The sequence below is a fragment of the Garra rufa genome, chromosome 5, assembly GCF_049309525.1.
Source record: "Garra rufa chromosome 5, GarRuf1.0, whole genome shotgun sequence".
Lineage (NCBI taxonomy): Eukaryota > Metazoa > Chordata > Actinopteri > Cypriniformes > Cyprinidae > Garra > Garra rufa.
Window position 1 is genome coordinate 27,046,713 of NC_133365.1, and position 12,191 is coordinate 27,058,903.

The 12,191-nt window shown below is 37.1% G+C and overlaps 1 protein-coding gene across 1 annotated transcript in view; it reads left to right on the forward strand.

Moving 5' to 3' along the window:
• Window positions 1-4,831: 4,831 nt before the first annotated feature.
• The window catches only part of LOC141334806 (neuronal tyrosine-phosphorylated phosphoinositide-3-kinase adapter 1), a 44,078-nt gene continuing 36,718 nt past the window's right edge, over window positions 4,832-12,191 (forward strand). The window contains exon 1 of the mRNA XM_073840031.1: window positions 4,832-4,959. Coding sequence (XP_073696132.1) covers window positions 4,832-4,959 — 128 coding nt within the window. The remainder of the gene's footprint in view (window positions 4,960-12,191) is intronic.

Genomic DNA, 12,191 nt, shown 5'->3' on the forward strand with positions numbered 1-12,191 from the left:
TCCTTCCTCCTTTTCTCCACCTTTCCATCCACTCTCCTCGTTTCTCTGTCTCTACATCTAATTCATCTCTGTCTGTGTCTCTCATTCACACTGTCGTTCGGCACGAGAGAGCTCTGTGGTTCTGAAGTGACAGGAGAGCAGTCGCCAAAGCAACAGCTGGCAGGTCACCATGACAACAGCCAGGTGCAGAGTAAAGGGACAGGACAATAAGTGAGGGACGGGTTATGTGACTCCACACATGGATTTTGGGAAGCGCCACAAAATCTGCCATGCAAATATGGAATGACCAAATTTACATATGCAAAAAATTCAGTTGTCTGTTTTTTTTTCTATGCCATGTGGGTGTGATTATTTATGCAGTGGATGTATTGCTCTATGTGTGTATGATGTGTGCAAATCCCATCTGTCCCTGAGCTTTAATGATCTGTGTGAACTGACCTTATGACACGCACATCTATATAAACAAGCGTCTATGTCTTAAGTGGTTGTTGCACCTGTAATGGAATGCCTGAAGAAATGTTATGTTCTTAAGTATGTGTGAGAAAAACATTTATATACATAAATGAGGGGTGTGTGTGTGTGTGTGTGTGTGTGTGTGTGTGTGTGTGTGTGTGTGTGTGTGTGTGTGTGTGTGTGTGTGTGTGTGTGTCTTATTAGCTCAATGTGCAGTCACTATACAATACAGTGGAGTCTATAAATTCTGAAACCACATTGAAAATCACGGATAGAGGTGTCGTGATTTACTGGTATTGGCGATAATCGTGATATTTAAAGGGTTTATTCGCCAAAAAATAAAAATTAGCCCATGATTTACTCAAGGCATCCTGTAGTGTGTATGGCTTTCTTCTTTCAGACGAATACAATTGGAGTTATATTAAAAATTGTCCTGGCTCTTTCAAGCTTTATACTTTGGCAGTCCAAAAGAAGTCCAATAAAGTACATCCATCCATAATAAAAAGTGCTACAGAAAACTACAGAAAAGTGATTGTAACGTTTTGAATATGGATATTTTTCTTACAAAAACGCATTTGCTGCAAGAAGCCTATATTCACTCCCCGCAGCCATGTAAGGCACTTTTTATTATGTATGGATGAGCTTTATTGGACTTTTGGACTGTTGAGTAAAAACACCCAGAAGAGCCAGCAATTTTAAACAATTTTAATATAACTCTGATTGGATTCGTCTGAAAGAAGAAAGTCATATACACCTACGATGCCTTGAGGGTGAGTAAATAATGGGCGAATTTGTATTCTTTGGTTGAACTTACCCTTTAAAAAATTACATATTGTTATTGTGTTAATTAGAGGTGTTGCAATATACCAGTATTGGCAATATTTAAAAATGAATAGTACACATAGCACAATATGACACAATAATCCAGCACATCCATCCATTATGGAATGCTACATTATGGAGCACTAGGTGGGATTCAGCTATACTTTCAATAAAACATTTGCAATGGGTTTTAAAAGCTGGTTTTATGCTTTTTTTGTTCCACAATTTCGACCAGCAGGTGTCACTAGCATGTGGTGTTTTGAGCGCTTTGAAATCGTGATTGATTTTGCAAAGCAATTGACCTTTTGCAAAAACCGCCTTCCTTAGTTACTGTTGCTATGTCCAACAAACAATGCCACTCTCACACTACACATCCTGTGCACGCAGTGAAAAATACATTGCGAGCAAAAAGGAAACTGACAACACGCCAACAGACAAGACAGAGCAGGTTACTTCAGGTATGAAATAAGGTCTCAGCTTTACAATGTTGTCATTTTTAAAATAAATTCAAACAATAAATAGCTTTTTGTGGCTCTTTAATGTGTCCTGACGGATCAGTGTATTGACTTATTAGATCAAAGATACGTGAACCAATTGTCTTTTCTTCTTAAAGCATGAAAAAAAAAAACATGAATGAACATCAGAACGTATTTTATTTCAATCGCAGAAAGACATCAATACACACAATGTTTCAAGTTTAAGTCCACCGAAGTTAATCTACTCTCCATTCTGATTTGTTTGTCGGACAGAATAGATGATTGGTCAGATCACATGTCAATCACGCTATTTGTGAATGGACAATTGGTTCAATTAATTCAAAGCTTTGAAAAGGCTTTTTTGTTATCACGCTGAACAAATACTCTATTTTAATTATTGTAAGTGGTAGGTTTAGGGTTTGGGTAGATGTAGATGTTAACCAAACAGAATGTGATAGCTAATTAGCTAACTGACCAGATAGCTAATCAAATTTATTGTTACTTTATGGCACGATTTTGTGTCACTTTCACTTTCAAACTCTCACAGGAAATTAGTTTCATTCGTAGTCAACACCGGAGGGCGCCCTCACACACAAAGTCCACAAGAAAGACTCATAGGAGTAATAGAATCGGTGTAGATGAGTAAGATTTAGAAATAAATGTTTTATTTGATGAAACATGAAGACAGTCAACACACAACTGTAGCAGTATATGGTTTATTTGTGTTCTTAAAGCCATCTCAGGTATTTTAATAATGTGTATTTATAAGGTAATGTTAATCAACAGCATTTATCATTGTATAATATGTATGTTTTCTCAACGCGTCATCAATCAGACATATTTTTGGCACTGAACGTATACAATGCTACTGAAATGATCAATTATTGTCATGTTTTGGACCGTACTAATCGGTCGGATCGGGAAAAACATTTGAAGTACTATAGACTGTCAAAAGTTATAACAAATCAAGAAGAGTGCAAAAAACTGGAACAAACAGTGTTTATGGTTGGCCAAACTGAATCAGGATTTCCAGGACAAGTATTTTGAAAACATTCATGTTTGTTCTTATCATTTCCAGTCAGGTAGGTGAAATCTTAATTAATACTGTTTGTGCCTATCGTCACCATTAAGTAGGTTTAGTTTGTCAAAATATTGAGCTGTTTTCTGCTCATCTAGTCTTTCTCTATATGATTTAGCAACTTCCACACGTCTTTTCCATGGTTCAGCATAATTTAGCAGTACAACGTATTTAGTAGTATATTAACTGTGCAATCCATGCTGTTGTTTAAATCCGAGTATCTCCAATATGGCCGTGCATCTGGGAAACTGACCAAAAGTGCAAACCCTCTATACTATAAAAAATTATAATTTCTATAGTTTAGAGTAAAAATATGTTGTTATTTTCATAAATTGTTATACTTTGATGCTGTAGTAAACTAAAAACGGTTAGCATTTTGGTCTCTTTTTGCATGCAGTGGTGTGATTCATTGGTCAAAAAGGGAGGAAAAAGATGAATTTGACTAATAGGGTGGCCATATTTCTGCAGTATTTCTAGGTCACTAATCAAATAAGTAATTTGATCACATGACAGTTGGTCTGATCGTCTTTCCTCCACTGGAGCACAAGATGCTCTTTGGATCTTCTCAAATCATGCCGAAGATACAAAGTAGTATATGCAGATGGGATATAGTATTTATGTTGTCGTAACAAAACATGCTTGAAGAAATCAGTAAAAGTATCTTTAAGAATGCTAAAAGCTGTATGCACTGTATTTACACTGACTGAAGTACACCTTTATCATCAGTATGTAGGATCAGTTACAGTATTAGACTCTGTCACTTTCTGCACAGTTTGAAACTGTATCTGGGATGCTTTGTTTGTAATAGTCTCTGTTTTAGTGCAGTAACCGTATCTGTGTTTTCTCAGGTTCAGTGTTCTGTATAGTGTCTTATTCCGTGTTGCGGGGAGTATTGATCTCTGCTTAGTGTGACATCAGTCCTAGTGTTGGGTTTGTGAGGAAAAACTTGGATGGGAGTATGTTCATGTAATCCCATCAGGTAAAACAATATCCACACTTCCACAACTCTCTTGATTATCTGTCTGTCTTACCATAGTTATAGCCTAGGGGAGGCTTCATTGATTCCCATTTTTCAAGTATCTCTGTTAGACGCTAAAATAAACCTGTCTAGTCCGTCCACAGCTCTCATGTGTGTTAGACGAACATGTGCACTGATCAATACATGATATGATTATGTATGACAGTCCCTGCGTTGGGTAGGCCTTTGGCATAAATTTCTGGTTCAAGAGTTCACACTCAGATGTAAGAGAGCTGTAATGTAGAATGCAAAAAGGGGGACATCAAAGCCATTGACATAACTGTCACATTTTCTTTATCTTGAGTTTGGTTATCTGTTTGCATTTAGATTGATGATAGAGATGCTTTCCACATAAAGGGACACACTATAAAGCACAGAAATCATGTTAACAACAAGTACTGGGACAGGCAGATGAAAATATATGATGCCTGCTGAAAAAATGGATGGACGGACTAAACATAAAATGTAAATGCTAAATTCTAGATTTTCATTTTCTACTGGAAGATTTCTTCAGGTTGCTGATTTTTTTTTAGTTCTCATTAGCTCAGATCCATTAAATAATATTAACAGATACATCTTTAGTTTTTAGATTTGATTGATGTTAACTAATGTTAAGATGGATGGATAGATTTTTTAGATAGATATTTTTAGATAGACACTGGCTAAGATTCAGCTTGAGATTATGAGGTTGCAGATACATAGATGGACCTTGGAATGATAAAGAATTGAATCATCAGCATAGCAGTGATGAGAAAAAAGCTGTCTTTGGTGGACAGTGATCTGGTTTGGAAGCAGAAAAGAAGGCATTGATCCTTACGTTATTCAAGTGCTTAGCTTATAGAGTGAACAGAATGACCCTCTCCAGCTGACTTTGTCATTCCTATTATTCAGGGAGAACATCGTGTTCAAGTAGAACAAAATATTACAGCCTGGAGATCAGAAGAATGTGACTGACAGTTTCAAGATCTCCAGAAGAAGTAGAATATGTTCTCATTTGAGAGAGTCATCTGTGGGGTAGATGACTGGACCATGGAGTGGGTAGTGATGGCCACTTTCAAAGTGTTTCACTTTGCCTTTGTGTTTGTTTCGGCACTGAGTGTGGAGGCAGAAGGGTGCGGGGGAGGATGGAGGAAGACGAGGAGGTGGAAAAATCGCATATAATATTACAGATTAAAATGTTCATTCATGTGTTTGCTGATTTGTAATGACACAAATTCTGGAGAAATACTGTATGGAGAAAGGTGCAGTATGTCTGGAGGTCTACGAGGGAAGTGATGAAGGGGTGATACATGCTGTACATGAACAACATTTAGAAAAGTTAGATGGGCTTTTTCATAGTGCCTTTCATTTTATTACTGGTTGTGGCTATCAAACACACCATTACACTTTATATGCTCTGTACCTTGTGACTGTTCCACATGTTCGGAAGGAAATGGAGGAGAAAAAAAGACTTAAAGTTCAATGCCCAACAACCTTGAACACTACAGGAAAACCTTAAAACTGTCTGTGCTTTTCTCACTAGATAAATTTATAGCACTTGTAAAAGACACTGAGGACAGCTCTTTTGGAAAATGGTTTTGTAGTTGCTTCTGTGATAGTTACTGATAATTTTGTCCTTTGTTTTATTTTGTCATTTATTTTTTATAGTTAACTCATTTGTTGTTGTCTTTTGCTGCTGTTGTATACAGGTGACTTTTGCAATGAGATTTTAATTCCTAAACAAAAAGTCCAGTTGTACCAGTTTTCCACAGTTACTACTACTACTTGTACCTGGTTGTCTTATATTACCTTTCTGATGTTAATACAGAGAGTCTTTAGGAGACATAAAGTTGTTTTGTGGGCAGCAGAACGGCTGTATGTTGAGCAGAGATCATTAAGTGTTGATTAAAGGCTGCAGTTCAGTTTAGGTGGAGAGAAATTTTAGAGGAATGGTAGTGAGCACTTTCCAAACTTTGATCTACTCTTTACTTCCCTGACAGATTTCTGCAAATAGATTTGCTTGTCTTTGTATTATATCCCACACATTTTGTGCAGTTCTTTGTATTTATAGAGAACACAGTAAAGTTGACATCTGGGGCCTATCTCATGCAGGGTTGCCAGGTTTTCACAACGAAACCCACCCAATTGCGTTTCAGTGGAAGGTTCCCCGGTAAAAATCATGTTACCGGGGGGTAAAATACACATTTCTGTCAGGCCTCCCCTGGTAAAATTCACATTTCAAGGGAAAAATATGACGTTATTGGGGTTGCTTTAACTCACGGATATGAAAAACAACCCGCGGCAAAAGTGTTAAAGTAGCCCAATTCTTTTGGAAAACCATGGACTTGGCAACACTGATACCATGAAGCCAGTTCAGCTGGCTAGCCAGGTAAATTTTAGTTAGTTTGCACCAACTCTGGGTTTTAGGCACCACAGAAGTGGTTTGGCTTTTTAAACCATAGCAAATTACGCTCTAAAGCTAACCTGCTCTGGGGCAGGTTATATTCTGGTTTAGGGATCCTAAACTGAAATTGGACCTACCAGCTTTCAGCAAAGAGACAGATCTCTGACACAATAAAGTGTCAGAGTTTCTCTTGCTCTAAATTAAAGGGCACTACATAGTAAAGCATCTTTAAATATAAAATAAGCTGGCTTTTAGTGATTATTAGGGGTTGAAGCAGGTAGCGCTGAAACCCTATTGTAATCACTGATCTATATAATGACTGGATTGCTCATTGCGTTCTAAACTGTTGTTAGGCAGTGAAGCCACCGGAAGTGTTCGATCCTATTCCCTACCTGCAGAGAGCGCCATTGAGTCACATGTAAATTGCTTACCTAAAATCACCCGATTTGAACCGCATCTTTCACACAGGATTAGTTTTTAGGATATGTGTATGTAAATTAATTTTTACTTAAGATGTTTTCTGGAAAGTTTATGGTCTTTTCGGGCTGGATAAGTGATATATTGAAATCGTTCAGGTGGGTGTGTCAGCTGCGCACTTGCAGAAACAGGTCCAACACAAAATATATTTCTTTATGTACCTAATTATGCAGGAAATAATAAACATAACCATATACCTGGTATTCGTATCTGAAATTGATTCGATTATACAGTAAATAATACAAGTCTCTGTTACTATATTGCTCGTTGTATTGAAAATCTGTGCCCGGTTGCATAAAGCCCCTTAAGTGTAAATTTCCCTTAAGTTCTCCCTTAAATTTCCCTTACACTTAAGGGCGTTGCATAAAATATCCCTTAAATGTTATTTAAGGGTTTCTTAAGGTGAAACGTCATAAACCCTTAGAATTTCTCTTAAGTTTCCCTTAAAATCCATTAAGTGTTGCATAAAGCCCCTTATCTGTCATTTCCCTAAGTATAACATAAGGTACGAAAAATGTTCCCTTAAGTGTTATGCAGCAAGCAGATTCAATCCAAATACATTCTACAAGACACGATCGGCAACTTTATATGTTAAACATATTTATTTACATGTAATTCATTGCTCAAATTACATGCATAGCTCAAATTTTGATTCTTCTGTAATATTTTATTTCTGTATTTTCCTGTATACTACCGGGAGATGACTTTAAAAAGACACAAACCATATATTGTCGCAATCGTGTATTTATTTTGTTTACCTTTCAGCTTAGCTACAGCGATTCATGCTATATTCCATCATAGATACTTCTATGAGTCGGGATTGGTATGTCACCGCAAGAGCGCCCTCCGGCTTCGAGTATGAATGATAAAATAATAAAAATGTCATAAAATTTCACGTCATGCATAAAAGTATCTCGTCTTTTTGTATTTAAATATAGATTAATTAACACGAGTCCCTTAAAAACTCGAAATGGACAGAAGTAATGAGAGGTCTTTATTTGTTTTCTAAAGATGAATGAAAGTCTTATGGGTTTGGAAGGAAACAAGGGTGAGTAAATAATGACAGAATTCGGTTTTAAGTTAATTATCGCTTTAAGTTTATGTCTCGTGTGATCCTTCTCTTTCATATTTGGCTTTTCTTTTCCTTTTTGTTTGCCTTATCCATGTTATTGTTTTTTGTAAAAACTTACACCGCTATCTGCGTTAACAAATAACGTATCCATGGCAACAGTAGATTTTTTTTAACGGAAAACCTGCGTTGCTGTTGTAAAACACTTAACGGTTTTCCTTAGCTAAGGGCAGTGTTCAAGGGCTTATATGCAACACCCTTAAGTCATTCCCTTAGTTAAGGGGAAATCATGCCTTAAGTGTCATACTTAAGGGAAAAACTTAAGGTGCTTTATGCAACCGGGCACAGATCTTTGAAATAAAGCTTCATGTCTTTAAGTCCGTATCAGCGGTATATTCTCCGAGTTATGATGTGTATATTTTTAATTTGCATGATTGAGCAACATCTATTTCAGACTCTTTAGATCAGCAAACTCTGTAATGATTTACTAACATTACCGTTTCCATCTGAGTAAAATGCTGTGTATGTTGAATTAATTATTAATTTAATGAACAAATCATTACCTGCTTCGAAATGAATACTGTTAAGTATTGTTGAAACATGCAGTTAGTCTATTGTACGAATATAAACAACAAAATGACATAAACTGTGAATAACTGTACTAAGATCGTACAATGTTTGTTTATCTGATGTGCGTGACTGTAATGTAGGCTATGAACATACATTTTTAATAAGCAGAGGGAATTCCAACAGTAAACAAATACCCGTTTACATGCTTAGGACGTTTGCATTGTGAAAATGTACAGTGAGACTTCAGATATAAAAACGTTGACTTGTTATGAGATGTTTTCTCAATAAAATCTTATAATTTCCTATTTACTCAATAGAATGTATGCGAATACTCGGGAATACTAATATGGCGTCACGGTGGCTTCACTTTTATGACGTCATGAGCAATCCAGTTCTCTATTATAGATCAGTGATTGTAATTGTTAGACTGGCCAAGGATCAGCAGTCTCCACGTAAAACTGATAGGGCAGACCAAACTGTTAGTCGTAGAGACTTGAAACTTGGAGGGATGGTAGTACTACCTCTTTCTACAACGTCACCAAGGCTCATCCCAATTAGCCTCACCTCAATTAGCCTGGGGCATACAGCGATCATAAGTATAAAATTGCTCCTAAACTGTTCATCACACCGGACAAAACACATGCTGTAGATTCATTAGTCACCCTGGTGATTTTTCAGGTATTTTGCATTTTTTGAAAAAAAACAAAACAATTTTTGCGAACTAGTCCTAGGTTTTTCGCCTGATTGGAACCAAACCAGTGCAGATTCTCTGGACAGTGAATATCAATAATTGTCAAAAAAAGTTTAACTTTTGTCTCACTGTTGCAAAAGTACGCAAAAATGTTGGAAAGGGGCAGAGCTGCCTTTACTAAACAGGCTATAACTTTTTAACGGAACAAGAACGCTTCGCCAAACTCACAAATTGTGTGTAAGGGCTGAATCTGAGGTCACGTGAAAAAAGTCATGGAGCTTGGCCAATTAGTGGCACTATAAGAGGGAAAAAAAATTAAATGGCCATAACTAAGCAACTGTCCAATCGATGTGAAAATCAGTACTCACAAAACATGGCTGCCATAGGCAGATCAACTTGATCAACTTGAGCATCTATTAGACAAGGTTAACAGAGGTCGATCGGAACGAAATTTAGCAGGCCTGTTTGACTCTTGGCCCTAAAGATCTGTGAGAAATTTCAAAGAAATTGGCTACTGGGGGTGCCATTGCATTTTTCAAGGGCTTAAATGATTGTATATTACGCGGTTTTTCACACATATGCACCGCACAATAATTATATCACATTATTACACGGCTCTTTAGAATGCTTGATTCTGATTGGTCAGTTGAGACATTTGCAGGTTCGTTCTTTTCAAATAATCACCGCTCCAAAGTAATAACGCATAGCCGGTACTACTTGTATGTTTAAAATCCCTCCGTGCCAACAAAGATTACCGTTTGGCGCCATCTTGTGACAAACACTGGACAACCACAATTAACAATGGAAAATTTCGACATTAATCTATTTAAATTGTCTTACTAACGTACATAGTTTGAATGTTAGTCACGTGGTACTATATCGTTTCGCGGAAGGATAAAAATGTTAATTTAAAACAAATATGCCAATAAAAGGTTTCAAATTCATATTCATGTCCAGTTTTTTTCCTTATGTGGCAAGTAGCCGTGTAATAAGTGGGATAATGTACAGGCAGCCTGTAGTTACTAGTTATCGCGAAATAAGCCCCTTCAGTGTGATACAAGACCCTCCGCTTCGCGTCGGGTCCTGATCACACTGTCGGGGCTTATTTCTGCGATAACTACCGGCTGCCTGTACATTATCCCTTACTTATAGACCTACTCATTTGGAATAACTTTGCCTCTAGAACCACTGCTGTCAATCAAACTGTTAAATGATTTAGAAAATGTTTAAAACCTACTTTTGCAAACTAGTCCTAGGTTTTTCGCTCGATCTGGAAAAAAACACTGCAGTGCAATTCTCTGGATTCTCTAGGTCAATAATTATCCAAAAAATGTTGAAATTTATCCTTTGGGAAGCTATAATGGAGTTGTTTAGAAAAGGGGCATGTCCAAATATACCCTAAAGCCTATAAAGCCTAAACAAAAACTCGAAACTTCATGAAACCTGGTGAGCATATGCGACAGGTGATTCTAAACAAGCATGCAAAGTTTTAGGGAGATTGGACCACAGCTGGTGCTATAACAGTCATAAACATTAAAAAACATCATATCAGGATTTAACAAAAATGCTTTTTTAATCATTGATTTAGGTGGTTGCGGGTTTGCTAAATAATATGTAATGTCTTTTTTAATGTACTTAAATGTCTTAAAGCACCTGAACCCCGGTTAATTATATTTATTTATTATAATTATATTATATGATTTATATAATTAGCATACCCTTAATCCATTACATAAGCATTTTAGTTTAATAAGTATTTTTAAGCTTTTATTTTATATTAATATAAATATATACAGACAAACTAAATAAATAAGGAAAGGAAAGGGGGTGAGTGAGGCCAAGTATGGTGACCCATACAAGGAATTTGTGCTCTGCATTTAACCCATCCAAGTGCACACACACAGTAGTGAACACACACACACCGTGAACACACACCCGGAGCAGTGGGCAGCCATTGCTGCGGCGCCCGGGGAGCAGTTGGGGGATCGGTGCCTTGCTCAAGGGACTCACCTCAGTCGTGGTATTGAGGGTGGAGAGAGTGCTGTACATTCACTCCCCCCACCTACAATCCCTGCCGGACCTGAGACTCGAACCTGCAACCTTTGGGTTACAAGTCCGAATCTCTAACCATTAGGCCACAGCTGCCCCTGTCAATGTAATAAGCTTCAGATAATCAGCATCATGGTAACAACAAATCCGTATTGGGTTGGTTTGGTTTTCGATTCGAAACAAATCCTGGAACCCTAAATTTGTTCAGCCACCAACATGGTACAAGCCCTTTAAAAAAAGAGAGCAGTCCTGGTATATCTTGCCAGGTATAAATATTCAGTTGAAGCAGAGTTTGTCTAATCCTGCTCCTGAAAGCCACCCTGCAGCAAAGTTTAGAACTAGTCCCAGTTAAACACACCTGAATCAGCTAAATCAAGGTCTTCAGGATGACTGGAAGCTTCCAGTAGCAGGATTGGATACTGTTTGTGTACAGTAAGCAATGGTTAATGACACCAGAAATCCGGCACACAGAAATTGTTGGCAAAAGAATGATAAAATAAGCTGTCTATCTATATAAACGGTTTTTGTGACAAGATTCTATGAATATGTATTGCTTAAACTTTCATCAGAATCTCTTTCCATCAGTGTGTCTTCGTTTAGTCATTAAGTAGTTTCTCTGTTTTCTCTGTCAGGTATCAGAATCTCTGTTGGTAAAGTGTCAATGTAATGCAGTTAAAGTTGTCGTAGATAAAAAAATTACATTGTATACATCTATGACACTGTATTGGTCTATATTCATCTCTAGCTCAACTCTATTGTAAGATCTGACCCAGTTTACTATGAAGTTTAACTTGCAGGCATGGGTTTAATGAGTAATTATATAAATTCATTCATTTTTCATTCACAGCTCTTCCTTGAGTTGGGCAAAGACTGGAAATAAAACTATATGTGTGATCCAAATAAACTACCTTTAGTTGTGTGTGACTTTATGAACTGGTTACTTACACATAACTGCTTAAGTGGGTGCCTGGATGCACATTAATCATTATGGGATGTGTTTGTGTGTATATTAAATGTGTTTGTTGTCTATAGGACACTAGAACTGTGTGAAGTCCAGCTATATTCCTGTTACATAGCAATACTGCTGATGCACTCGCCGTACACG